Genomic DNA, 25,957 nt, shown 5'->3' with positions numbered 1-25,957 from the left:
TTTGCCTCCCCCACCTCCCCCCTGTGAAAAAGGGCCGCCGGTGCCTTCCTTTCCCATGAAGAAGAGAAGAAGCTTGAGGATCGCGTGAACACGCTTCAGTTTTCTTATTCTTTTCTATAGATGTGGGGAAAAGAACAGCCGATTGTGTGAAAAACCCGGTGCCTGCAAAAAGGGACATTGGCCATCCAGGCGAAGGTGCGCGAGGGAGAGCACTAATCGCTGAACCAGGAGACAAATACGATTACCAGCTCCGAGCCTTGAGTCAGAAAGTCTCATAGACTTTAAGATGTTAATCCCCGACATAATCCTTCCTTTGGCGTGTAGGAATAGTGCAGCCACAAGAGTTGTTTTGTTATTTATATTGGCGTTTAATAAAACTCAGCCAGCGGTGAATGGGCTGCCCACTCTCCAATGGTAATTAATTCCCTATTTCAGTGACCCAATTGTGCTGGGATAGAGCAGTGGGACAGTCCCACTGCCCCAACCCGCCTTTGTGCAGCTACACAGCTCTCGTGCTTCAACAGCTATGGAAACTCATTCTTTTGATGTCATTCAATGAGTTTTCCTTGGGCATCTTCTAAACTTCAAGGACCCTTTTCTTTCTCGAACGCATGAAAAGCAGGACTAGCTTGACCACCTCTGTAGAATTTAATGATTTGGTGAAAGGGCCTTTTTGGAGGTTTGTGTAAGGAAAGAGAGAAAGAAAATTTGGCAGGCTGCTATCAAATGGGGCTCTCCAACCCGCAGCGCACCGCGGCCATTCGGCTCCCAGTGCACACGGGGCAGAGGAGCCGCGCTTCCTTACGCAGAGCGCTGCCATACCTCTCAGCCCTGGCATGCGCGGAGGTTTGTCATGAGCATGTAGCCTGCACCCTCGACCCCAAAAACGCCTCACCTTCAGGAAGGCACTTCGGGCCCCTAAAGGGAAAAACTGTGAGAGCCCCAGAAGGTATCGTGGTGCTGCTGAGCCTGGGGCCTTGTGTCTGGGCAGCGCGTGGCCATGGGGCGGCCACAGGAGTGTGTGAAATGGGCACGTGAAGGACATGGCCCAGCCCTGCCCAGCGCGGGCAGCCCCTTCTACGTCTTTATACACGCTCCCAAAAAAACCCTCCGCAAGTCACAAACAATTCAGAATTCACTAAGAAAACACAGAGTGAACCATATGGCCGGGGTGGCTCGAGTTGGCTGCATTTTCCCCCAGACAAAGAAGGGATTGAGAGTTGAAGGAAAGGAGAAAAAAACCAACTTTCCGGCTGATGAAGCTGTTGTCTGGAGGCAATGATCCCAAATCTCAAGGCTTTATTCCAGGCCCCGACTGAGACGTGATATGTCATATGATTAGCATCTTTCATATTTACAAGAGCAGTGTGGGCTGCCGGGCTTTAGAGAAAGGCGAGAGAAAGAGGGGGCATATGCTGAAATGGATTTAGCATTTGAAAGAGAGAAAAGAGATCGGATAAATACACTTAAACGAGGATTTAGTTTTACTCCCGTTGCGTCCTAATGGATTGTTGATTGAGATTTTAGGGAGCGAGAGCCGAGGTGTCAGCAGCACTGCACGGCGCAACGCGGGCCGCTCCCGGCGGCGGGCGGCGCCACCTGGCGGCACGGCGGGGCTGCGCCGAGCAGGGAGTGGCTGCTGGCTTGCAAAGATGTCATGGTTAAAGCAAGGGCATGCCATTTTCTAAGGAAAAACGACACGGCGTTAGGCCGCTTTACTGCTTCAGCCATCCTCTTGGCTTTGACTGATTTGTAAATACGCAAGGTGACGTTTGTTTCTGCAACAGGCTGCTAAACGCGTATCAAACCTGAAGGACAACGAAACACTAATAATGCAATTAGGTATTTCATAAGCTTAATTATTAAATAATTAACACTAATACTAATAATATAATTAAAGGGATTCCAGATATCTTGCAGTTCCTGTATTCTTTAGTTTTAGTCATTCAAACAAAGGGCTGCCAAAACAGAAGAATCAGTACAGATACAAATAAGATTTCCCCACTTTAAACATTAAACATTAGGTTTACAGCAGTGCTGGTCATTTTTACAGACACACCACTCGTATATTGTCAAAATAAAATGTGTACATTTTATTTTTCCTTTGTCTTACTCTTTTCCTCTTCCTTCTTTTCCTCCAAGTAATACTTAAGAATGTCGTTTAGCTGCTGCTCACACTGGCTTACATGTTGCAATCCGTCTTCCCATCCTGAAAGCAACATTCAAGAGGATCATTATATCTCACTTCACAGTCCATCATGTAATTAGTCCATGGCAATGAGAACATCTATTTCCCAAAACCTATCAAATGGCTATAGTATTTCTGCTTGGAACATCGTTGTTCTTCAGAGTTCAGCCAGCTTCCTTTGATACCAAACAAGCAGATAGAACAAAATTAGTATTGTGGCAGCTCTTCTTGTAGTGAATTCTTATCTGTTGTTTTAGACTACACGCTCCTTCTGTAGTGTCTGCTAAGGTGAATCCCTCTCCATGCAAAGGGCGGACGTGTGTCTGCCAAGACACCCCGGTGGATGCTTTGGAGTTGGATTCAGTGAGTTTAATGAAGACATTTTAGAAATTGGGACCTGTTCTCCCTCTCACTTCTCTAATTCAACAAGAATCGCCAAGGCAAAAGTTAGGATGAAATGCACTCATCTTTGAGATATGAACTGTCCCATTTCAAATTAAGGGAGAAACTGTGAACTGATTTTCCAAAGTATGCGTACCACAGGGAAGCAAAAGACAGAGAGAACTAAGGGGCTGTTCAGGCATTTTAAACACCTTCTAGCAAAGGTACAAGATTGTGAGAGAGGCACCATAAGGGTTCTTTGGTTTGGTTGTTTTTCAGCAGGATTAGCCTTCAAGTGTGTAAATGCTTAGTTACAGTAAGCTTCAGGAAATATGTGAAAACTGTGTAAGAAACTGATTTACAAAAATTCTGTTTCATCCTGTTCAATAAAACACATATAGTTTACATGATCTGTATACAAAGCAATCAGAAATTATGTGGTAGAGTTAAGCAATCTCAAATTGCATTTGTTGTTTTTTTTTTTCTCCTAGAAGCTCAAAGTTTATCATCCAAAAATGATTTCCCAGTTGCAGAAAGACACGGTGCATTTGTCTTTCGCTTGTTTAATACATCCTACTTAGAAATAGAACTGCATGGAAAAATTACTTTACAGTGTGTTCCTGCCTGGGTCTGCTATGTAAAAGCCAAATTGGTAAAGCACTAGAAATGCAGTAATCAGCTCCAGATCTCCTTACCAGGGTACCGCATCCTTCTATCTCATGTCATCAAGAGAAGAAAAAAGAAGTCCCATTACTGGATAACAAAGATACTTAACATATAAAAGCAGTTTGCAGATAAAACTGCAAACAAGCAACTTTTTTTGCTTGCAATCTACTTGCAATATACAATATATGTAGGAAATACACTGTATTTTGTATAGTATGCATACTGCATAGTACATATACTGCTATATACAGCATATTGTATAATTTTAAAACATGAGCTACATGTTTTTGAAAATAAAGGAAAAGAATGTAATACCTTTGCAGTGATTAATTACTCTTTCATAGAGTCTGTTCTTACTTAAGCAGGCCAGATTTCCAACAATCAGCAAATGCCTCTTTGCCCTTGTTAGTGCAACGTTCATTCTCTTTTCTGAGTCTGTGAATCCAATTTGTCTTGTTCTTACACACGACAGAACAATGATCTCCTTCTCGGCTCCTTGGAATGCATCTACAGTGGACACCTGGACAGCCTTCATGGGAAAAGCCTCAGAATGTACGCTCCTAAGCAAGTTCTGTATCTGTAGACAAACGAATATGGATGTTGATGAGTTATGCTGCTCTGTCAGTTATTTGTCTTGAGCAAAAACTTTAAGCAAGTCTGAGTCTACACACGGTGCAAACTAAGAAACTGCGAAATGCAATGACAGAAAATCTTCAGCTAGCTACAGTAAAATGTTATGGAATGAGCCTGCATTTGATAAAACACCAGTCTGCTCAGTGTGGCAAACCGTGCTTGCACTTAGTAATCACAGCAGCCCATCCTGCCTTGAATGACTGAGTGAGATACAACTCTGGCCTTGCTATGCGGATCTCTCCGTTATCTGTCCTTGTCACGCATATCAATCTGTAACAGCACCCAAATCATATATGAAAATTATGTATTATTTAATTTTCCAAATTTTCTAAGTGTGCAGGCAAAAGGGAACGGTTTTTGTTTGTTTTTAATTAAAAAAAAAACTAAGGAAGTAAGGATTTTGACCAGAGGAATAAAAGAGATTTTTTTTTTTAAACAAGAAAGATAAATTAAACTCTGGTTTACCTTTCAGCACTTGTTTGTCACTTCTAGTTCACTGTTCCTGGTTGAAATGGAGCCTATGTTTAGAATAAATGACTAAATTTAAAACTGTTTTATTGATGGTACATTGTACAAACCTTGCACATCTGTGATTTATAAAAAGTAATCACACCAACTGCAGATCCATCTATTCCACTTGCAATCAGAGACTGGATAAGCTTGACTGTAAAATGAACTTCTGCCATGTTATAAAAGCTGTTGTCTCTTTCAGTCTGGAAATAGGGAAGATTTCTAATTTAGCTCTCATTAATAGCAGTTAAAATACATTTCACTGCACAGTAAGAATGCAAGAAGAATGGAGGAAACCCTATAACACTGCCTTTTTAAATAAGAAATTTTGCAAAAACTTACTTGCTCCAGCCCGTTAACACTATAAAAACATAGTGTCGGAAGCCAATCCAGTAAAGGACTTCTTTCCTTCTCAGAAACACCATCTATCAGGTTTCCTTCATAGAACAGCTCGTTGGCTATGGCACTAATAGCAGGGTGGCATCGGTACTGTGTCCGTAGCAGTATTGTTTTATGTCCCTAAAGGATTATGATGTAGAGAGCATGAATAGGAAAAATAATTGCTACCTATTTTGGAATGCCGGCTCGGTCAAACAAGAAATAAATAGGAACAATTCCTTTAAGAAGCTGACTTAACCTTCACACTTCAACAAAAGTTAAAACAGATGCTGCAGCCTCTAATTCTTCTACATGGATTGAAACCTGTACATAAAGATCAGGAGAAATAATCTGTCATTGTTTCTCATTTTTGTTTTACATTTGTTATGTAATGTCTGTGCATTGTGCAAATAACATTTACAGAGAAATGCACCAAACTGGAATCTACTTGATTCAAAAGCAGGCTGAAACGCTGATTCTCTGACAGGTAAATCAGAAGTCTTAGTGACTTCAGTGGACTCGGAATTTTACCTTCCATCTTTAGAAAAGATGTGGTTAGCAGTACACACCATTAAGCAAAGCCGATCAAAGAGAGTCTGCTCCAGTCCTTTTTCATGAACGCTCTCAGACCCTTGAATAGTTGGTGGTAATTGCTTAGGATCTCCAACAAGGACTAGTTTTTCACACTGAAACCTAAATAAGAATGTTAAAAAAAAAATAAAACCCTTTAAAAAACATTCTAAAAAGGATGTTAAACTGTTTGTAGTGAAACTGCATTTACGTTGTGGATTGCTTGATGGAAACATCAAACTCCCTTCTCCATCACTCTTCCAAAGTTAAAATAACACAGTAACTCAAGAAAAGCATCTAAAGGCAGGCCTCAATTTGTAATTATTATTCTTGCTTTTAAGGTGTGACCTTAAAGTTTGTGTTCTAAAAAGACATCCAAGTTTGGTAATTTGAGGCTCTGTCACTGCTAACTAAAAGTTACTTCTCAGCTGAAACACAGAAGGATGGTGGTACCTTGCAATAGGAAGGAGAGAAGCAGGTTCAGTCATCTGACTGCACTCATCCAGCACCACTACAGGAAACTTAAGAGTATTCAAGCAAGGGAATGGGCAGGCGGCACAGGTCACTCCAACCACTTTTACCTTTTTCATTAGTAAAAGAATAATTGATAGAGAAAAGTTATGATCATTTAGTAGTCCCTTTGCAGTACATAACTATAACTCTGGCAACAGAATACACTTCAGTTCTATGTCATACTCAGTCTCAAAAAATGAAATTTTAACTTGTGGTAAAAGACACTATATACACAGAGGAGGATCCAAGGTTAACATTTCTCATGCTTTGTGTGTTTCTGTGTTAGAACTGTTCACAGATTCGTGGATTTTAAGGCCAGAACTGGTCTGGCACAGAAAGAGTTCAAATTACACAGTCCTCCAAAACCCTGGAGTACCGCGTCCAGACCTGGGGCCCCCAGTACAAGAAAGATGCAGAGCTCTTGGAATGAGTTCAGAGGAGGGCCACCAAGATGATCAGAGGGCTGGAGCACCTCTCCTATGAGGAGAGGTTGAGGGAACTGGGCTTGTTCAGCTTGGAAAAGAGAAGGCTCTGGGGAGACCTCAATGTGGCCTTCCGATAGTTGAAGGGAGCGTATAAACAGGAGGGGGAATGATTGTTTATGAGGGTGGATAGCGATAGGAGAAGGGGAATGGTTTTAAGCTGAGACAGGGGAGATTTCGGTTAGATATTAGGAGGAAGTTTTTCACACAGAGGGTGGTGACGCACTGGAACAGGTTGCCCAGGGAGGTTGTGGATGCTCCTTCCCTGGAGGCATTCAAGGCCAGGCTGGATGTGGCTCTGGGCAGCCTGGTCTAGTGGCTGGCAACCCTGCACACAGCAGGGGGGTTGAAACTAGATGATCATTATGGTCCTTTTCAACCCAGGCCATTCTATGATTCTGTGATGATTCTTTTGAGCCCCAGTAGCAAAAACGGCACCAATGATCACTAGGAACAAGCAAAAAAAGCCACAATGCTCAGATCTGCTTTTTTTATAATTGCTCTACAACAACCTCAAATCATTGAGTCTAGAAATGAGGGAAAAACGAAAAATAACTGGAGATCAGAAGATTTTTCTACAGGAAGCGGTAATTTAAAAAATGTAATGCTTTGATTAAAAGTTACTTAAAAAATATATTTGAAATGTTTGGACTTCTTGGCAGCTGATTTTCAGTTCTAGGTTAACTAGATTTAGTTAATTCCTTATCTTTTACCTTTATGACTATATAAATTTTAGTTTTGAAGTGACAGTGCAGACAAGCAATGTTCAGTAATTTTTCTCTCCTCTCCTTGTAAATTGTAGTGGTAACGTTAAAACAAACTGCAGTAAATTCTAAATAGGCTTATATCTCATAATTTATCATTAAATAGGAACTGCAAGTACAACTCAAGCCATAAACATGTAAGACACTAAGCTATACTTGTAGAATCAAAGCTGCCCTATTCTGAACATTCATGTCAAAACTTGAGGTGCTTGGCAGTCTCTCAGAGAGGATTCCCAGTTTGCATTTGCTGGGCCTTGCAGTTAAGGCGTACTGAAAGATTGCTTTCCCATCCCACCACTTTGATTGTACCTGTTGCAATGCAGTTTTATTGGTCCCCAGTTTATGTCGCTCAATACTCTTCCTTACATATATTTTTTCAGCTGGAGCTAAATCTTCTTTCATGAGAGCAAGAAGTTCTTTTAACTGTTCATTTTCATTTCCTGAGCCAGCATGTAAACTTAAAGTTTACATGCATTAAAATAACCAAAAATAACATTGTTTTCAGTGTTCAGTCAACACACAATATACAAAAATAGTTGCGCGACACATAGAAGTATTTTACAACAATGTATTAACCTATACCAGCTGAGATAAACTAATAAAATACTTGTTTTAAAACAGGTCTTTATCCCACCAGCTCAGACCCACTGCCTTAACCAAAGATGTATGTGTAGTCAATGACTCCCCCAAGCTATTACAGATGATTTCAGCATGGAGTAGAAGTGTGGAGAAAATTTTCACTCTCATACTTTTTTTGTACCCTTGGCATTCTGTTTACACCAAGGAATAATTTCATCTTTACCAAGGTAATTTCATCTTTATTCACCTTGAACTGCACTTAATTCCCTCCATTGCTTTAAAAGTAATATGTAGATCGCTTAGTTCTAAATAGTCAAAAGACAGACCCCAGGACACTTCCACTGTACGCAGCAGAGATAACTTGGGTAAGAAGCACAGTATTCACAAGCTGTTCCTATTAATTCTCTGAGCATTAAATATATTACTTCCTCCTAGTTCTTATCACTACAACAATACATGTATATTTTTAAATCCATCTTTTTTGCTCTTCCTCTTTGTGTAAACTACCAAATCTCTCACTGGTGTGAATTTGTTCTCTACTGTTTTCCATTTGAAAGAATTACATCCCCCCCATTCAGCAACAAGTTATGTGCCTAAATCAAGATACAAATTTCTCCACTATGTGGAAGTAGGTGAAGAGAATATGACAATTGTATTACAGTCTGTATAGGAACTGCTGAGTCATGGCCTGAACCACTGACTGAGCACCTGGGAAAAGGACCCTGTCAGCCCTGTGAGCACAGGTGAAGGCAATTCAGTGTGTGACTGGAAGGGGTGGAGCCTGGCTCCACCTCTTTTAGACCTCATTTAAGGGCTGACTGCCACTGAAGAAGGATCTCTTTCTGGAGTTCCCTCTTCTGTGGAGTTTCTTCTGTGAACCTAGATCCTTGGAGACAGGTGAGCAATCTTTGCCCTTCCTTTGTAACGTGTTTCCATGATGCTGGTCTTTTGGTCATTGCACAGTCTCATTTTGAATGACTTCAAAATAGTTATTTTACAGCGTGTATGCTATCATGAACTGTATAATTAGCTCAGATCCCACAAAGATTAAGATTCTTACCTATAGGGAAGAATTGCTTTGGCGATTTTCCTAATACTTCCTACTCTGACAAAATCCTCAAATCCAAGATCAAGTAGGCTTCAAAGCAAAAGAGATAATACACATTAAGGAAAGATAGACATTACTTTCAAAAAACAAAATATTTTTTGTGTTAAAAGACATCAGAGCACTGAAGAATACAATCTTTCACAACTTAACAAATAATGTGAACCACAATTCAAATAAACTGATGTCAGAACAAATTACTTCATTGTGATTTGTCTCAGAAATGCTCAATTCCTTTATGATTCTTGACTTGTATTCAGTCTTTCTCCCCTTATCCTTCCAAACCATGTTAACCTCTAGCATTTTTTCCTTTTTTTTGGTATTTAGTGAAGCTTCCCAAGTCTGATCTTCCTCCATCCTGCTGTTATTTCCTTAAGCTTCCTGAGCATTCCTAATCTCTGTCATGGGTGGATTCTAATAGTAAATGTGATTAGTCTCATATAAAATAGTCCAGCTAGTCTTACATGGTCTCCTAGAATAGGCAGACTGTGCAAAAGAGCAAGAGTAAAGATAAATTCCCAATTGCAAAAACTAATAGGGAAAGAATACAATATTTCTGAGGTATTATACTGGAAATACCAACATAATTATCAATAACATTCAAGTGCATTGTTGTCTTTAGAACAACAATTTGTGTTTTAGTTTGCTGTAACCTACCACAGCAATATCCTGTCAACAGCAACATTAGTGGAAGAAGCAATGAGAAGTTTCCATGGAGCTAGTTCTGGACCCTCCTTAGCTTCACTGCTCTCAAAGAGCTGGACCAGGAACAAGATCACAATGGAGAGCAGATAGCTCTTTCCAGCTCCAAAAACACCTGGCATGTTAGAAGAAGAACCTAAAGTTAAACATAAAAATTTTCTAGAAATACAGTTTTGATCAACTATTCTAACATAACTTTATCTTGTGAAAATATTGTGCTGTAGTTTCCATAACAACATTGCTTGCACTTGCTTCAGTAGCTTAAAGTATCCAGGGGCAACCAGTTGGCTTACATTTTACTGCATGTGTTGTTTTTATTTGTATGCATCCTTTGTACTTTAACATCATGTACATGATAAGAAATTTGAGATGATGGTTTTTTCTGACAGAATAGATGTTATGATTCTAATGTCAAGGTCCTTATCAGAAGGGCCTCATGCAAGGAATCATTTTTAAGGAAACTCATGAACAAGGTGAGAACAGCAGTGTTATAGAAGTGTTGAAAAGGATATTCCATACACGGAGGCAGTTGAGTCAATGCATCTTTTTTATACTGCCTTAAAAAATAAGTTTGGGTAGAAGTTGACTTAAGGGTCTCTTTAAAAAGTCACTTTAAAAAATATATGATTAATACAAAGGCAGCAAGTCTACTGTTTTATTACTGATAGAATTCAGGGATATTTCACTAATGCTGGCATTACATATCAACCAGCGTTTTTGCAAAGAATAAAATAGTAAATTTTACAATTATTTGCTATTTACCATGTATGATTGTGATAGGGAAAATCTGACATTCTTCTGCTGGTTTCATATTTTCGTGTGAGGTCATCATCTGAGCTATGTGAATCAGAGATGTAGCTTGATCTGGATTCAATGAGAATGTTAGGATCATCTTTTCAGCTAGTTCCATTGCCACTTCAGTGCTGACAGATCCATATGTCTTTTTGCGTACCAGGCTCATGGCAGGTGGAATAAATTTCCTTTTGTTGATTCTCCTAGTAGGTTTTCCAGAATCAAGATTCCTGAGAAAAATGCAACAGACAGAAGTTGTGTTATAATACTGCATATGTATGAATTGCATCTCATAGTTCTGACATTATCTCACCTGATGTCAAAATGCTGATGCGTTATAATTAACAGGTGACATAAACAGAAGTTGCTGACCCCTTCACCCTGATATACACCTGTACTGTATATTCCTGCCTCTTATCACTTCTCAGGGGAAGCCTGTATCATACAGTACAGGCTTCTGGCTCTTATCCTACTTAGTGTGAGGTTACACTTTCCTCTGACTTAATCAAGGCTGACAGAATTAAGAGTGGTAGAATCATATGGTCAGATGTGGCAGAGGTTCATGAAATTACTTGTTTTATACTGTGAATCGCAGAATTGTATAAAGGTTGGAAAAGACCTCTAAGATCATGTAGTCTGTCTACCTACCACCAATATTGCCCACTAAACCATGTCCCTAAGTACTGCATCTACATATTTCTCAAACACCTCTAGAGACAGTGACTCCACCGCTTCTCTGGAAGTCCACTTTTTAGTAGAGCAAATTCAATAGTATTTTTTCCCTGTACCTATTTACATGTTGTATGCTTACACTGACACCAAAACAATAACTTACATTTTTAGTAGATATGGTATTAGTGGTAAAGTAGATGGGTTGAAGTATTCCTCCATATTTCTTAAGGATATAAGCTCACTGCTGGCATTACAGGCTAGCAAGGCATGAACTGATGCTGAAAAGGCCACAAAAAATAAAATTAAGAGAAAATTAAATAAGCCAGACTTTTAAATCTATCAATAGATAGACAAACAAAAATGTTAAAACCAAAATAGAGTATAGCAGCAACTTGCTTGAGAACATCTTGCTAAATATATATGGTGGTCTCTGGTTTATTTGAAAACTACACCAATACTATAATTTTCTTTTTAAAATATGATATGGTAACACGAAGTAGAGAGATTTGGTTGTTTCTGATTTTTTTAATACACTGCTTTTTTTAGTTATTCCAGATTGCAGCAACAAATGCACTGAGAGGAATGCTGAGATAGCCAAATCATAGACTTAACGCTCTTTTTTTATGTAAGTACAAATTTTATGTAATGAATTGCTTGAGCTTTTTGCTTAAAGACAATAATGTGTACCTACCTATTACCTACACTCTCACAGCCAACTTCCACTCTTTATATGCCATTTGTATTATCCTCATCTCTTCATCACCCATTTAGAATTTAAGTTACTCTGCAGCTTTCAATGCATTATGTATTGTATTCAAGTTAAATATTAAAAAATTACTGTGAATAAAATCATGCACTAGATTTGAGGAACTCAAATCTCATCCTTCATAGCTAGCCATATTTTTCCCTATAGCAGTTGTTTTCCAGGTTTCCTAATTATTTAGAATAAAACTTACTATGTGAGTGCCAGTTTGATGGGTAATAGCCTTTCAGTGGTAGTAATTCTACTTCGTTGTTATGGGTTGGTCCAAAGAAAGCACTACTTGCAATGAAAGTATCAAGGGGATCAAAATTCAGGGTCTTCGAAACAACCCAAATATCATCTGTGAAAACAATAGAGTTCTCAAACTTTTAAACATTTAATATATTTAAAACAAAATGAAACCAGATAAAAAAGTGAAACATCTACTAGGTTGTAAATTAGATGACTGCTAACATGAAAGCAAGGAGTATTAGAAAGTCCTAAACATATGTTAATTCAGTTCCCAAATAAAGCATAACTTAAATTATCAATTTGTCAAGAACTTCCTGTCTAAAATTCATTGTAGTGGTAAAGTTCTCTCCTTAATGCACTTAGTGTCATGTAACTTCTGACAAATCCTAAGTGTTATCAATTTTGACAGTATTCAGAGCAAATCACTTCAGTATACTACAAACCTAATTAACTACTTGGGTTTTCTTCCCTTTCAAAGGCACCACTTGTTGCAACCTACAAATGTTTGGCTTTGCTAGGCACATCTCCTGAGGCTACACCGGGCCATATGTATTTGCCTGTAACAAAATGACTAGCAAATTTTCCACTCACAAGTTTTCCTTCTGCAGTTTCAGAATTTAAAGCAGCAAAAACCTAGTCTGTTAGAATATTTTAGCATTTGTGATAATGCATTCACAAACATGTTAGTTTCTGCCTAATTTCTTTACATAACATTCTATAGTGAAATGAACAAACTAGGAAGATATATCTATCAATTCAAGAAGTACTGAAGCAAAGAAAACTACTGAGGCAATCTGGATCAAGTCACCAAATGCCCCCTGACGCTGACATTTCAGAAAGATAGACAAAATTGGCAATGCCTATTGAAACACAAATTCTTACATCAAATTTTCCTTCACTATATTCTACTTGAATATTGGGCTTTCCTGAGAATTCAACTATTTACGGATTTCATACACTCCAAATCTAAAGACATGGAATTCATATTTTTCTAGATTATTTGTACATTTACAGGAGAAGATGAAATAGAGAAATACTTCATTGCCTTTCTAGAATTAGAAAGGAATCAAAGTTATCAGGCATTCTACAAGGAGATAGTTTCAAACTGCAATCTAAAAAGAAACTCAAAAAGGCACAACATGAACCTAAACATAGATTATTATTCCGATGTGTAAAATTTTCTTACCTTTGCTATAGAGAGAATAATGCTCCTTTCTGCTTAGCTTGAGGTACAGTTTATTTTTGGAATCACCATCAGATTCAGCATGCACATTCATAAATTTCTTGAGCTTACTACAGCATCGTGTTCGAATTTCATAGCCTTTCCTGTTAAATCGTAATTTCCAGAAAGAGTGTGTAATCAGTTGGTATATTACAGGTTCATTGCCAGAAAAATAAGGTTCCACAGATAGGACCAAACTATACAGCACAGGTTTTGGCTGTTCACCTTAGTAAGGCTTAAATAAGTGTATCTTGACTTCTGATATTCAGCTAAAATGCAATTGTTTTCCCTACAATTTAACAGCATAGAAGAGCCTTAGAGATAGCCTCTAACATTACATTTAGAATAGTATGTTATATCCAGACAGGTTTTTTTCCCTTTTAAAGATTAACAACCTAGCATCTTGAATATATGTCTATTTTGAAAAGCATCACTAGGAAAAAATAAATCAAACTGTCCCAAATTCCCTTAAAGACTAAACAGAGTAATTCAGACGCAGTCGTCATAAGGATTTTCATTAAGCAATTGATAAAACTGCTGGTAAGCAGTTTTGATTCTCGCTGAAGAGTACTGACCTAAAATGCCATTGTTGTGAGTAATAATCTTTTACTTATTTGGCTTTTACACTTCTACACAGAATGGCAATCTCTTTAAAAACTGTGGATGAGTCTGTTAAATGTTACTGAAATCCAAAGTTAACAGCATTTTTGTAGTCTCTGCAATTCACACAGCACCCATGAAAGATGGTTACCATTTCAGAATACCTCACCAAAAGCTGGCATCCATCAAAGACAAAAATCTTCTGATTTCGGAGGTATGTCCCAATACTTTTTACATCATGAAGCACGACACTCGGTCTAAATTTTTTTATTTGTGCAGGATTCACTTCTTCTATCCACTTGAAAAATGAACACTGCTCAGCTCTTGGGGCATCACAGGCATAGAATACACGGCCCTAGAAAGGCAAGAGAAGGAGATAATTAGCACTTTAAATAAACAAGCGAATTAAAAAAGAAATGTAGAGCAATTGACTAGTACTAGCTGCTATGTAAATACACAGATAAACATCTGTGTTTTCAGCTTGTTTAGCTGTAAAAAAAAAGTGACTGCATTCCGAACACCTCTCAGTTTCTCAAGCCAGCTTGTATAATCATAGCTTACAGAAATCCAATATAACTTAAATTATTAATTCAAGGCTTTCTCTTAAATTAATTCAAGCTCTTTATCTATGGGGAGAACCATTACATCAGCAGTTCTGGCCAAGAACAATTACTCCCAATGATCTTAAAAGTGATCCCTGTAACACATCACTTCAACCTGTAATTACAAGTCATAGTGAATTATGCTGGAATGGTTCACACAACATGGTCTATATGACAAACATCCCAAAGTGCAAACAGACAAGGAACAAACAGCACCTTGTTGTGACCTTCTTTTTTAACCACCAGAACCTTAGCAGGACGCATGTGATCACAGAGTGGAACGCAGCTTTCTTTGCTCTCGCTTTGCTCATCTTTCAATGAAGTGTAAAATGATATATCCACTTTTGAAAGAGCGTTGTGTAATCTTTGCGACAACTCAAAAAGCATTATGTTTAAATGTTCTTGACATAGAAAAGAGAATAAAAGAGCAATTAATATAGCTTTAAAATGTTTACATGTACAAAGCATTCAGACAAATGCATTTTCATTTTAAATTTTCAGTTCCATATTTAAATCAAAATCATTTGAGTTCTAAAAGAAACCACGCAGCCTGCAAAATTTGCATACTGCACACGAAATGAACTTGTTCTAACTGCCTTACTTTTGTCTAAATAAAGTTTAAATTTATATCTCCAAATAACGCAAACACTGAATAACTGTAGCTCAGAAGAAGGTTAGGTAGAACTATAGACTGGTAAACAGGCACAAGGTTACATAGCTGAAACATGTACTAGTATTTCAGTTTGTCTTTATAATTTTGAGTATAGACTGAATGTATTTGAGTATGTATGAGTGTGTATATGTACATGCAAACAGATGTGTATGTATCCAAATTCAAATACAGTTGTTCCAACAGGTGACACTGATTATCTTTCCCTCTCAACCTGCTTTTGTGAAGCTGCAGAAATACGTTGTGTAAAAACAATGGTGTTTTACATAGCATGGTGTTAGACATACCTGTCAAAGCAGCTTTAAAAACCTGTTTGTAGTGAACATGAGATTGAAACTCAGTTGGTATGGCAATTTTTCTTTTAGGAAGATTAGCATGTTTTACTTTATCTGCATTAGGAAAAGACAACTCAGAAACTGTTATGTCCTAAAAATAAATAAACAAATAGGCTGTTAAAAGCTTGCAAATCTCTGAGGTAGACAAATTTTCATAAATGGCTACTGTACAGATCTGTCAAAATCAGTTAGATTTTTCAGGGCCTTGTTCTGCAACCAGAGGTTTCAAAATGAAGTTTTTTAAAAGCAAAATGCAAACCTACTTTAGCAGAAATGTTTGCAGAACTTGTTAGCTGGAAGTACAGAAACGTGTATTCAAGAGGAATAAATTAAATACACTTGGAACTGCAGCATAGTGAGCTGGAACTATCATTTAGGATGCACAAAAGTTAAAATTTGTTCCTTGAATAACAGCTTGCATTCTTAAGAATACAGGTTTGTTCTGTTACTTGTTTTCTCCAATGGTCTCCATTTTTTTAAAGACAGTCTACCAGCCACAAGCAGCTGTGCTAACTGCTAATTTTGTAGGCCCTTATTCTATGTCATAACTTGCTTTTCCTTTATTAAAATTGATGACATTTAAAGTATCTTAGAATTAGAGACTATACTTTGAAGCAAGACGGGGACATTCATGGAAATGATGCCATTTCACAATTAAGAAAAATACCTACTGAAAATGCGTTCTTTTCAATAAGAGATGAAAAAATCCATTGGACTGATCTATCACCTCCTTGCTGTCAACATTCAAACTAAAAAAAATCTAAACCTGGCACCAAATGAATCAAGGAATTACCTTTATATAGGCTTAACCCCCCACTTGAAAATTCCATTAGCAGCTGCTGTTTGGTAGCAGAGCCTCTTTTGTGTTACTACATACTCAGAAACATTCATCCTATCATACTGATAACATCTTGCAGGAAATGAGATAAATGAATTTGCTTTGTCCAGAAAAATGTTTTTCTGTCAGTTAAACTGTATCTACTTGAACAGTTACACACCTGGATGTCTCCTGTTACAGTGTGGCAGGTCAGATGACTCAACACCTTTTGTGCTGGTTCAGTTAAAGCAGTCTGATTTAAGTGAAGAGAAGGTAATTTCCTCTCTGAAATCAAATCTTGGTTGCTGCTATCTGCACAGCATTGACCAAGCATGCTCTTTGCTGTCAGCAGAGGTACAGAGCTCGGAGTGCTGTTATTCACAGTGCTGCTCTGGCGCTCTCCTGTGTCACCCAGCAGCATTCCAAGGATGTTCTCAGCATACCTGTCATCAGTCACTTCCATATCATTGCTGTTTGGAGTTATCAAGTCACAATGAGCACTGTTTAGATATTTTAGCCACTTGCTTTGTCTATATTGTGAAGTCACATTTGAGAACACTGGGTGTAGAGATTCCCTTTGTTTGTCTTCCATATGCTCCACAACCACAGAGGCTTCATAATTCCTGTCCTCAGGGCCAGAAGCACTCATAGGAAACGCTGCTGGCTTGCTACTTAAACTGACTGCTGAAAAGCCATTAGATTGCTGGACCGCCTCACTGTCAGGTAGGAGAAATTCTGTGTTAGGAATCTTCTCAGTGGTAGCAACAGTGACAAGTGGAGTTTGTGTTTTAACTGTAGAGTTGCAGTACTCTGGATAGCTGTGTTTCTCCCATGCTGTAGAGCAAATGTATCTTATAAGCAACTTTCAGTACTTCCAGATGGCACGTTAACTTTAGATGCACGAAGAACTAAGATAAAGAAACAATTCCAGGTACTTCCTTTTACAACCTGTCTTCTAATTGACAGGTTCTTTCTACTGTGCGTGAACAGTGCCATCCATGCTATGTTTCCACATAAAATGAGAGATTTCAAATGTGATTCTTTAAATATTTAAATTCATATATTCTGAACACATTTCTGTAAGCATTCTACTTCTCTCTAAGTAAGGTAGAAATTATTCAAATGGAATAACTGCTATGGAAGTCATAAATCTGATATTCTAGGTAGGTCAGTGACAGTAGCCAAATGGAAAACAAACAATATCTATTCCTTTTTCCCCAAAAAGATCACCCACAAAAGTGTACAAAATTAATATTAATGTGGATAAAAGGATTTCTAGTACCAGAATCATCACTTTGGCTAAATTCACTACCAGTGAGATGTGACAGTCAATTATAGATGTCAATGTAATCACTGAAAGTGGGTTAGAAGGCAGCTGAACGTGGATTCAAACTAAAGCAGGCAATTAAGTGAAAACATAAGCATGAATTAGAAGCTTTGCTTACAGCCTCATTTCCCTCTCCAAACAGGAAGGTAATTTTTCTTCATACAATTAGATCAGTATAATTAAGTTTCTTCCACGAGAAAATAAGAGGAGTAGGGGTGGGAAGTATGGAAAATTAGGCTAATTGAGGTGGTTTGGAAAGAATAGAATGGAAAATTGTGGTGGAAATCTGGAACGCATGTATGTGAAAAAAGTTTATCAAACAAAACAGGCCCTGTAGTTATAGAGACACATCAGTGTATTTCAGGACTCCATTTTTCCTCTTATAGTGCAACTCTCAATGCTTCAAAAATATCACAGATTTTGTAGCAAAAACACTATAAAGTACAACTGCAAACTATAATCTCTTACTGAAAATGTTCTCTGAAAGTTCTGAATCACTTGGTAGGTTCCTGTGAATCAGAGGTTCCTGAATGTCTTGAACACTTTTGTCTTTTCCTGAAGCTGGAGAAACTGAGTAAGTCAATTGCACTGACGAAATCATCTAGAGAATGAAGAATTAACATTGCATGTGAATGACTGGAGGAAAAAAAAGTGGGGAAAAAAAATGAAAAAACCTACCCTTGATTATAGCTCTTTTATCACTATTCTCTCTCTTACTGTTCTAGACAATTGGAGTGTTTCAGAGTCGAGATGAAAATAACAAATCAGGCATGAAGTTGCTACCATGAACGCACTGGAAGTAAAACCAAGAAGCTCTATAACAGACAGTCAGGCCACACCTTGTCAGGTTCCCATGAAGTCCACTGTGTTTCTCCCAAATCAGAATGTGATGGTGAGCTCGACACTATCCAGGGGGGAACTTCAGAACATGCATTCAGTGCCAGTGCTAGGGAAAACATGGAAAGGACAGAAGTCAGGCAGAATAATTGTTCAGGTGCCAGTGACTCCCATTCTACTTTTACTTTCACTTACAGGAGTGATCTGCTATTGAGTCTTCAATGTTAAACTTCTTTTGAAAATTCTCCTCTCTGATAAAATTCATATTGTCCTCATGAAAACTTCTTGAATCTGGAGACTGTATCAAAAAAGTATCAGTAAAATGATGTTAGAAATTGAACTTTTTATCCTCCTTATAAATAACACCTTTGTGTTAAGACCTGATTTCTAATTATAAAACAGTAACTAGCCCATTATGGAATTGAAAAAAAGTATCAATTTTCTTCCATTATTTTCAATACTGAAATACATAGCGCATTAGGAAGATGTTTTATTTAACATTGCACCTCATGTTTCTTTGCATCCATGAGGAGTAATAATAAATTCTCATAATCTAAGAAAGAAAGATTTAATCCTTCTTTCGAAACTCTCCAACAACTACAGACAAAGTTTCAAGTGTACCAAGAAACAATTGCTGTAAAACCTCATTGTCAGTCTTCCCTTCAAGGAATTTCTTTTTTTGATATCACACACATTATAAATTTTTAAATGAAACTGATCAGAGAATCAAAAAAACTAAGTTACATGTTGCATATGCATAATTCTGCAACAATGAGTAAAAATAATCATGCTTAACAGCAATTTTAACCACAAAGTATTACATTTGGCTCTTGCACTAAGGTTAGTAAGAATAATTTGGAGAAAAACATTTTACCTGTCTGAAGTCAGAAAGAACATAATTGCTTGAAAATGGAGGTGACAAAAATCTCTCAGCTGCAAACTCCATAATGTCTGGGTACTGCTGCCATCCTAGCTGTGAGCAGGGAGCTCTCAACATAATCTCACTAGATGCTGATCCCTTTATCTGGTGCCCTTGAAACTCAACAGGCTACACAACACACTGGAATTATTAACTGAATATAAGTACTGTTCAGGAACTATCTACAGCCAACGAAGGACTTTTCATAGATATAACAAAAAGAATCTCTTCAAAACTGGAGGGGGAACAACAAACTATGCTTTTGAAGGTATCTGTATCTTGCTGACTCGCAATTCAGCAGCAACAAAGCTTTTGCACAAATCTCTATCAACGCAAAGCTGTGACATTTTGACATAGTGTGCTTAGCCTTATTTTCCTATTGTACAATATAAGTTCAAAACTGTCAACAGAAAACTTCCCACAGAAAAAAAATGTGCTAAAGTGTGATGTGAGAAGCTGGCTAATTTTTATTAGAACTTACTGCAGTGTGTTGAAAAATACTAAACTGTTGGCTTGAGTGTTAATGCTATTCATCACACTTCAGTTTCACAGAGAAATTGTACCTTCCGTTGGTAGTCAGATGTGCTAGGTTCTCTTTGGCCCAGTGCTTTCAGTGGAATACACAGCTCGGTTTTCTGTAATAAATGAACCGTACAGTTAGGCTCCTATAAAAGTATCAAAAGCTAATTAGTTTAACAGTTTAATAACCTTTTAGGGTAAAAAGTTAATCAAATATATCTGAAGATTTTTCCAAAGACCTCACATATTTATAAAACAGAGGGTATTTCAAATTACAGCCTTTTTACTTGAAGCCTGGAACAATCCATGGTAGCATTAAAAACTGTTTGCTACGCAAACGGAGAGGGAGAAGCAGAAGAATTTTATCTGAAGTCTTTTTTTTCTGTTTGGAAGGGGTTGAAAGAAAAAGACTGTTAATAGCGTTTCACAAAAATTAGCGTGAATCATCAAGCGTAGAGAGATTGATAAGTGCATTTCAATGCTAAACTCCTAGGAAGTCTGTACATTCCAAAAAATGATGAAAGGAAAAAAAAAGATGGTAAAATATGATGGCAAAGTACTCGAGTAACTAATTACTTGATCTTAAACGTAACAAGATATTACAATATGTAGTAAGTACGCTTTTAGCCTCCAGAACATTTACTAGAAATAAGGTCTGCAAGATGGCATGTTTTGTTTGCTGTCAGCTTCTTAGCTGATACCACAAAGCAATTTCCACTTCAATCTCTGTAGCTTCATAAACCAGGAACTGTATTCCAGAAGTTTGGTAAAAAAAAAAAGTTTATTTTGTAGCAACAGATATATGTAATCAAAAACTGGTTACCAAATTGCCAGAAGAATCAACGCATGAACATGAAGATGCCTGTGTACTTTCTGAGTAAGGCATTTCTGTAAACTGTTTTATAGCTACAAGACATGGAAAAGCATAATAAGATACAGCAGTCACTTCACATAAAACAAAATCTGAATAATTAATGATCTTGCACTCCTTACCCATTTAATAACTGTGCAGTTAATATTAACTGAATTAAACAAAACAGGGAAGTAGATTTAGAGGCCACATTGGTGCCTTAAAGGCTAAACATTGTGCAATGTAGCCTTCATAACATATTGCTATAAAAGTATAACTTCTGAATATTAATTGTTCAGCAGGGGAGATGGGAGTGCAGAAGTCAACCGGGCAAATAGAAACTGATCTAACCTTCATCTTCGGTAACTGGTTCAAGTATCTCTTTAAAAGTCTCTGCTTCATGTAACACGTTATTATTTTCCTTCATCATTTGTAAGCTGTCTAGTGCTGTGCTACATTGAGACAAAGCTCTTAGAAGAGTGATATTGTTTACCAAGTTGGGAAGATCTGATGAATTTTCAGCCATTGCCATGGATTTCAGGCAGTCCATTCCTATTCTTTCGCCTTTGCAGGCTTCATGAGGGGCATTCATACTCTCTACATTTTCCAACTCTGTTTCATCCATTTCTGCTTCCTCTGAAGTTGAATGACCTTCCCCTAAAGGACAGATAGCATTTCTGGAAATAAGAGTATTGTCCTTACTCAAAACGCCAGATACTTTTTGAAGATCTTCCGTAATATTTTGGAATGAGCCACAGCATGATTCAGAGTTTTGTGACAAAGTCAGCACAGGACTATTGCGTTTAATGTAATCACTTTTAGTTCCCCAGAAATGTTCTAAATCAGTATCTGGGGATTTTGTGCATCCAAGCTGTATAACATCTTCAATCTGTCTCTCTGTTGTAGAAATTATACTGCTGGAAGCAATACATGAAATATTTTCAGTTTTATCAAACATTCCAGTTTTAGGGTGACATTTAACGTTTGTGTCACCAGGAAGAAGATCAAAGTGCTTGCTTTTTATTCCTGATATGCCATTAACAGCATGTGCTGCACAGCCACTAAGATCCCTATTATTGTTCACGGCTTCAATGCTTATTAGGCTTTCATTAATCTCTTTTAAGTTGTTTCTATCAACCAAAAGTTCCACCTCAGTTTTGGTCTGGTTTGAAGAGTCTTCCGTAATTCTCTCTGTATCTGCAACATTGTCACAAAACTGTGATGGCCTTTTCACAGTACAGCGATTGCCATCATTTTCTATGTCAAATGCTGAACACTTGATTTCTTCCTTTTTACAGCGTGTCATCACTTCAAAGCAAGAATTAAGTCTCAATGAAGTATTTTGTGCTATATCTTCTCCCTCTGAGCAATCTGCACTTTTTGAAAGCATGTCTTCTTCAGTGAGCTCTTTCGTATGTCTTTCACACTGGTCTCCATTGTCTATATCATGAAAATCAAAAGCCCCCAGCAGGTCAAAGTTAACCTCCATCACCTGTTCGTCTGGACTACAGCCTCTGCCACATGTACTTAATCCCTCCTTTGCAATTCCATTTTCAGTCAATGTTACATCCTCAGAGAGCTCTAAGTCACTAGGCACTCTTTCTGAGCTTTGTCTCAGCTGAAGGTCACTTTGTGACTTCATCGATGAATTATCCTGAAGACTATTAATTGCCAAATGCTCTCTGTATCTGGAGAGATGTGTTTCAAAGGTGACTGGACTTGCTGAACAAAAAGAGACAAACTGGCTGTCACTCACTCTGCTTATGGTTGATTCAGATAGTACAGAACCATTTGTCTTGCAGGGATCTTGTAAATCTTGGCTTAAACTGTTAGCCTTTTTGTCATGTCTTTGTCCCATGATTTCTTTATCACAAGGTTCAGATGAATTTAGAAGCATTTCAACATTCCGTTCCTTTTTTTCATTTACCATTTCCTCTGTAAAAGGCAAGTGCTGAATATTTTGAGCAAGTCTTTTGTCAGAGTTGACAGGCGAGGTTGTGCTTTTTAGGTTATACAAACTATTAATGTTTTCCAGTGCTTGAAATCTAGAAGGACATTCTGTGACTTCAGATGTTGCTTGTTCTCTGCAGACTTCTGTTGTTTTAGATTTCAAAAGAGCTATGATCTGTGCTGTGCTCCTGATGTTCTGTGACACTGCCCCATGACCAGCTGTCCAACTACTAGATTTGGTGTGCCCAGTAATTAGAGGAGATTCTGGCTTTACCATGGACTGATGAGAATTTTTCTTCTCTGTTTCATTACACGTATGAAGAAATGGAAGTGAAACCACTGAGGAGGGAGTCACATGATCTCTGTTATTTGTACCTCCATCTTCATGCAAGTCTGTAGATAGATTTGTTTCTGCATTCTTCTTGTAAACAGTAGAAAATAAGGGAGAGGTAATATAAAACTTGGAGGGAAAAGTACTCTGACTCTGCATAGATATAGGGAATACTTCCATTCTTTCTCCATCTTCTACTGTTGATACTTTCTTTTCAACCTGACGTGGCCCTTGGAAACCCTACGAAGAGAATTTAAAGTTAATTCTACTCAGAAATCAACTTCACATTTCATAAGCAAAAGATAAAAATTGAGTACATTCCATAAAATACATTCACAGAATCATAGGGGTTGGAAGGGACCTCTGGAGATCATCCAATCCAACCCCCTGCCAAAGCAGGTTCCCTACAGGAGGAAGCACAGGAAAGCATCCAGGTGAGTCTTGAATCAAGTAGCTCCAGAGAAGAAGACTCCATACCCTCTCTGGGCAGCCTGTTCCAGTGCTCTGTCACCCTCACAGTAAAGAATTTTTTCCTCAGGTTCAGTGGGAACTTCCTGTTTTGCAGTTTGTGCCCATTACCCCTTGTTCTGTCTCTGGGCACCACCAAAAAGAGCCTGGCCCCATCCACTTGACTCATGCCCTTTAGAATCACAGAATCACCAAGGCTGGAAAAGATCCAAGATCATCCAGTGCGACATCCCACATATCACCAATAGTTCTCGCTAAGCCATGTCCCTCAACACAACATCTAAACGTTCCTTGAACACCTCCAGGGTCAGTGACTCCACCACCTCCTTGGGCAGCCCATTCCAGCACCTGACGTATTTATAATCATTGATAAGATCCCCTCTCAGTCTTCTCCAACTTTCTTGGTTGATTCAGATAAAATAGCACGTGCAGTTCCACAGGTGTATAAAAATAATCACAATCCTTGCAGTTTTCACAGCAGCCTTAGCAATAGCAATCCTACTAAACTAAATAAAGATTTAGAGAACTTTGGACAAAATAGCTCCTAGTTACATGTTTTGACTTACAGTTCCAAAAAAGGTAGGAAGACATTATCTATATATTTACTATTCCATTTAAAAGTGCACTTTGTGTTTTAAAATGTGTGTTAATGTCAAACAATTTTTGAAACACACATACTGTAAACTTCCTCTTTAAGCCAACAGACAGATGCTTTGGAGGTAGAACGCCAGGCTTTACACCACATCTATTCACTTCTACTATTTCAGCTTTCCTTGGTTGATCTTTGCAAGATTTTTCATTCATTTTTGCTTCTTCCACTGTGATCAGATATCGTTCACTTTCTAAGTTATCTCCAGAATTCACCTAGGAAAAGACGAAGCAGCAGTGTGTATGTAACAGTGCTATTTAAGAAACTACAAGTCTTCTAAATATTGTATATGCTCAAATGTAATATTTTTAGAAATGTAACATTTTATACCCAGTGCATCACAACCATTATATAAGTAGTTAGATTAATTAATAATGGAAAACATTAGCACCTAGTTATGTTCATTTAATACATTACTATGATACACTGCTTTTACCCAATGAATGTAATTCCACAAATCCTCTACACTGGTTCTGGAAAAGCAATAGTAGGTTTTATCAGCAACTGGAAGCATTTTTAGTTTTCCATTATTTGCACTACAACTGCCATAATGCTGGGGAAAAAGCATCGCCTTAACCACCAAACAAACAGGAGTTTGAAATGCTTCCTGAAACACAAACCATGATAATAAGCATAAAAATCAAGCTTCAAATAAAATATACCTGGGATTTCACAAACATACTCTCCAAATATTGCCCTTTATCATCAAGCAAGATTGCCTGCAAGTTAAAAAAAAAAATAGAATTAAAAAAAAACAATTTTACTTCACAGGTCGACTAAATGGCCACTGATCGTCTAGCAGATGACATTAAATCTAAAGATGCTCACCTTATTTTCTCCAGGTCTAATCCTCAGAATTCCATCTTGCCATGTTTTTGATTTTTTCATTTTTTGGTGAGTGTATAACACCTGATTTAAAAGGGTGAAATGTTGAAGCAATTACAAATTAAAAAAAGAATGTTTAAATAACATGGCAGTGTCATTTAGTTGATTTTTACTTCGTGGCATAGTGTTTAAAAAGACTTACAGTAAATTCTTGAGAAGCCATTGCTTTGGCAGAGTGGTCTTTCAACAGCTTATTTCACAAATACTTCATACAACCTGAGGGACACGGAAAGGCTCAGAATAAACCACTGTTATGAAGGAAATGTACTGACAGATAAATTGATGTTGGTTCATTCTTTTTATTATTTCCACTGAAGAAAGCTAACTACAAGACAAGGTAATAACAGCGGGATATAGTTGATACGGACATTTTAAAGACAAAACTTGGTAATAATGTAACACAAAGACTAAGGGCAAAAACAAAAAAGCATTGTAATAAATGCCAAATAATTTCTAAATCTCAGGGGAGTTCACTCCTTTAAACGAATGGCGGGCAACACTGACAACTCCGCTGACCATACTGCAATTCAAAACCAACTGATTTATCTAAATGTGCTTACTCGCACCAAATTAAGAAAAAAAAGGAAAAAAAACCCACAACACAGAAACCGCTAACGGCAGAATCCCGGCCCCGGTTCCCTGACCGCGGACTGTCCATGCGCGCGGCACTGACAGGGTAGGGGCGGCATCTGCAGCCGGCTGCCGTGCGGCTGCGCCCCTGCGTGCTGACAGTGACAGCACAGCAACAACCGCCCTGCCGAGATCGGGAGCGCTCGCTCAGTCCTACAAGATGCGGGCGGAGAGGCCCACGCAAACGCGCGGCCCAGCGGTGACCCAGCACGTTACGTTATGTCCCCCCTCGGGGCCTCGCCCCCCGCCACCCATCCAGGGCCTGAAGCGCCCAACGACAGCCGCGGCGCGAGCTGCCCCCGCCGCGCACCTGAGGCGGCCGCCGCCATCGCGCCGCGTTCCGAGCTTCCCGCCACAGCGCCTGACGTCACCACGCCCCGACGGCGCCAAGGAAAGCCCTCCCGCCCCACCCCGCCC

At 38.3% G+C, this 25,957-nt stretch overlaps 2 protein-coding genes and 1 long non-coding RNA gene across 15 annotated transcripts in view; 1 reads left to right on the top strand and 2 right to left on the bottom strand.

The window, feature by feature from the left end:
- NEUROG2 (neurogenin 2) overlaps positions 1–1,045 on the bottom strand; it is a 3,987-nt gene extending 2,942 nt beyond the window's left edge. Inside the window, exon 1 of the mRNA XM_021395495.1 lies at positions 896–1,045. Within this exon, the coding sequence (XP_021251170.1) occupies positions 896–1,045 (150 nt within the window). The remainder of the gene's footprint in view (positions 1–895) is intronic.
- ZGRF1 (zinc finger GRF-type containing 1) lies at positions 2,068–25,945 on the bottom strand. Of its 13 annotated transcripts, none has more exons than XM_021394714.1 (29): positions 25,851–25,942; positions 25,053–25,126; positions 24,854–24,934; positions 24,688–24,744; positions 24,055–24,240; positions 20,979–23,148; positions 20,601–20,683; positions 19,822–19,893; positions 19,214–19,387; positions 18,535–18,637; positions 18,342–18,448; positions 17,971–18,103; positions 16,357–17,009; positions 15,311–15,449; positions 14,570–14,754; positions 13,916–14,106; positions 13,116–13,255; positions 11,892–12,038; positions 11,099–11,213; positions 10,234–10,493; positions 9,427–9,607; positions 8,725–8,802; positions 7,395–7,542; positions 5,780–5,907; positions 5,326–5,449; positions 4,721–4,897; positions 4,447–4,581; positions 3,551–3,812; positions 2,068–2,209 (listed from the first exon to the last, which is right to left on the bottom strand). In XM_021394714.1, the coding sequence occupies exons 2-29, from the start codon at positions 25,071–25,073 to the stop codon at positions 2,094–2,096; spliced, it is 6,366 nt and encodes a 2,121-aa protein (XP_021250389.1). In that variant the 5' UTR covers positions 25,074–25,126; positions 25,851–25,942; the 3' UTR covers positions 2,068–2,093. The 13 variants fall into 13 exon arrangements, 12 of the variants coding, with proteins under 12 accessions (XP_021250389.1, XP_021250392.1, XP_021250393.1 ...); XM_021394717.1 differs by having other exon boundaries at positions 9,427–9,586; XM_021394718.1 differs by having other exon boundaries at positions 19,214–19,312.
- LOC110397838 lies at positions 7,515–18,320 on the top strand. Its single transcript, XR_002438004.1, has 4 exons — positions 7,515–8,561; positions 11,482–11,560; positions 16,785–16,898; positions 18,228–18,320. It is a non-coding gene; the product is annotated as an uncharacterized LOC110397838 (long non-coding RNA).

Source organism: Numida meleagris, chromosome 4 (assembly GCF_002078875.1).
Source record: "Numida meleagris isolate 19003 breed g44 Domestic line chromosome 4, NumMel1.0, whole genome shotgun sequence".
Lineage (NCBI taxonomy): Eukaryota > Metazoa > Chordata > Aves > Galliformes > Numididae > Numida > Numida meleagris.
This window is presented reverse-complemented; position numbering and strand designations above follow the sequence as displayed.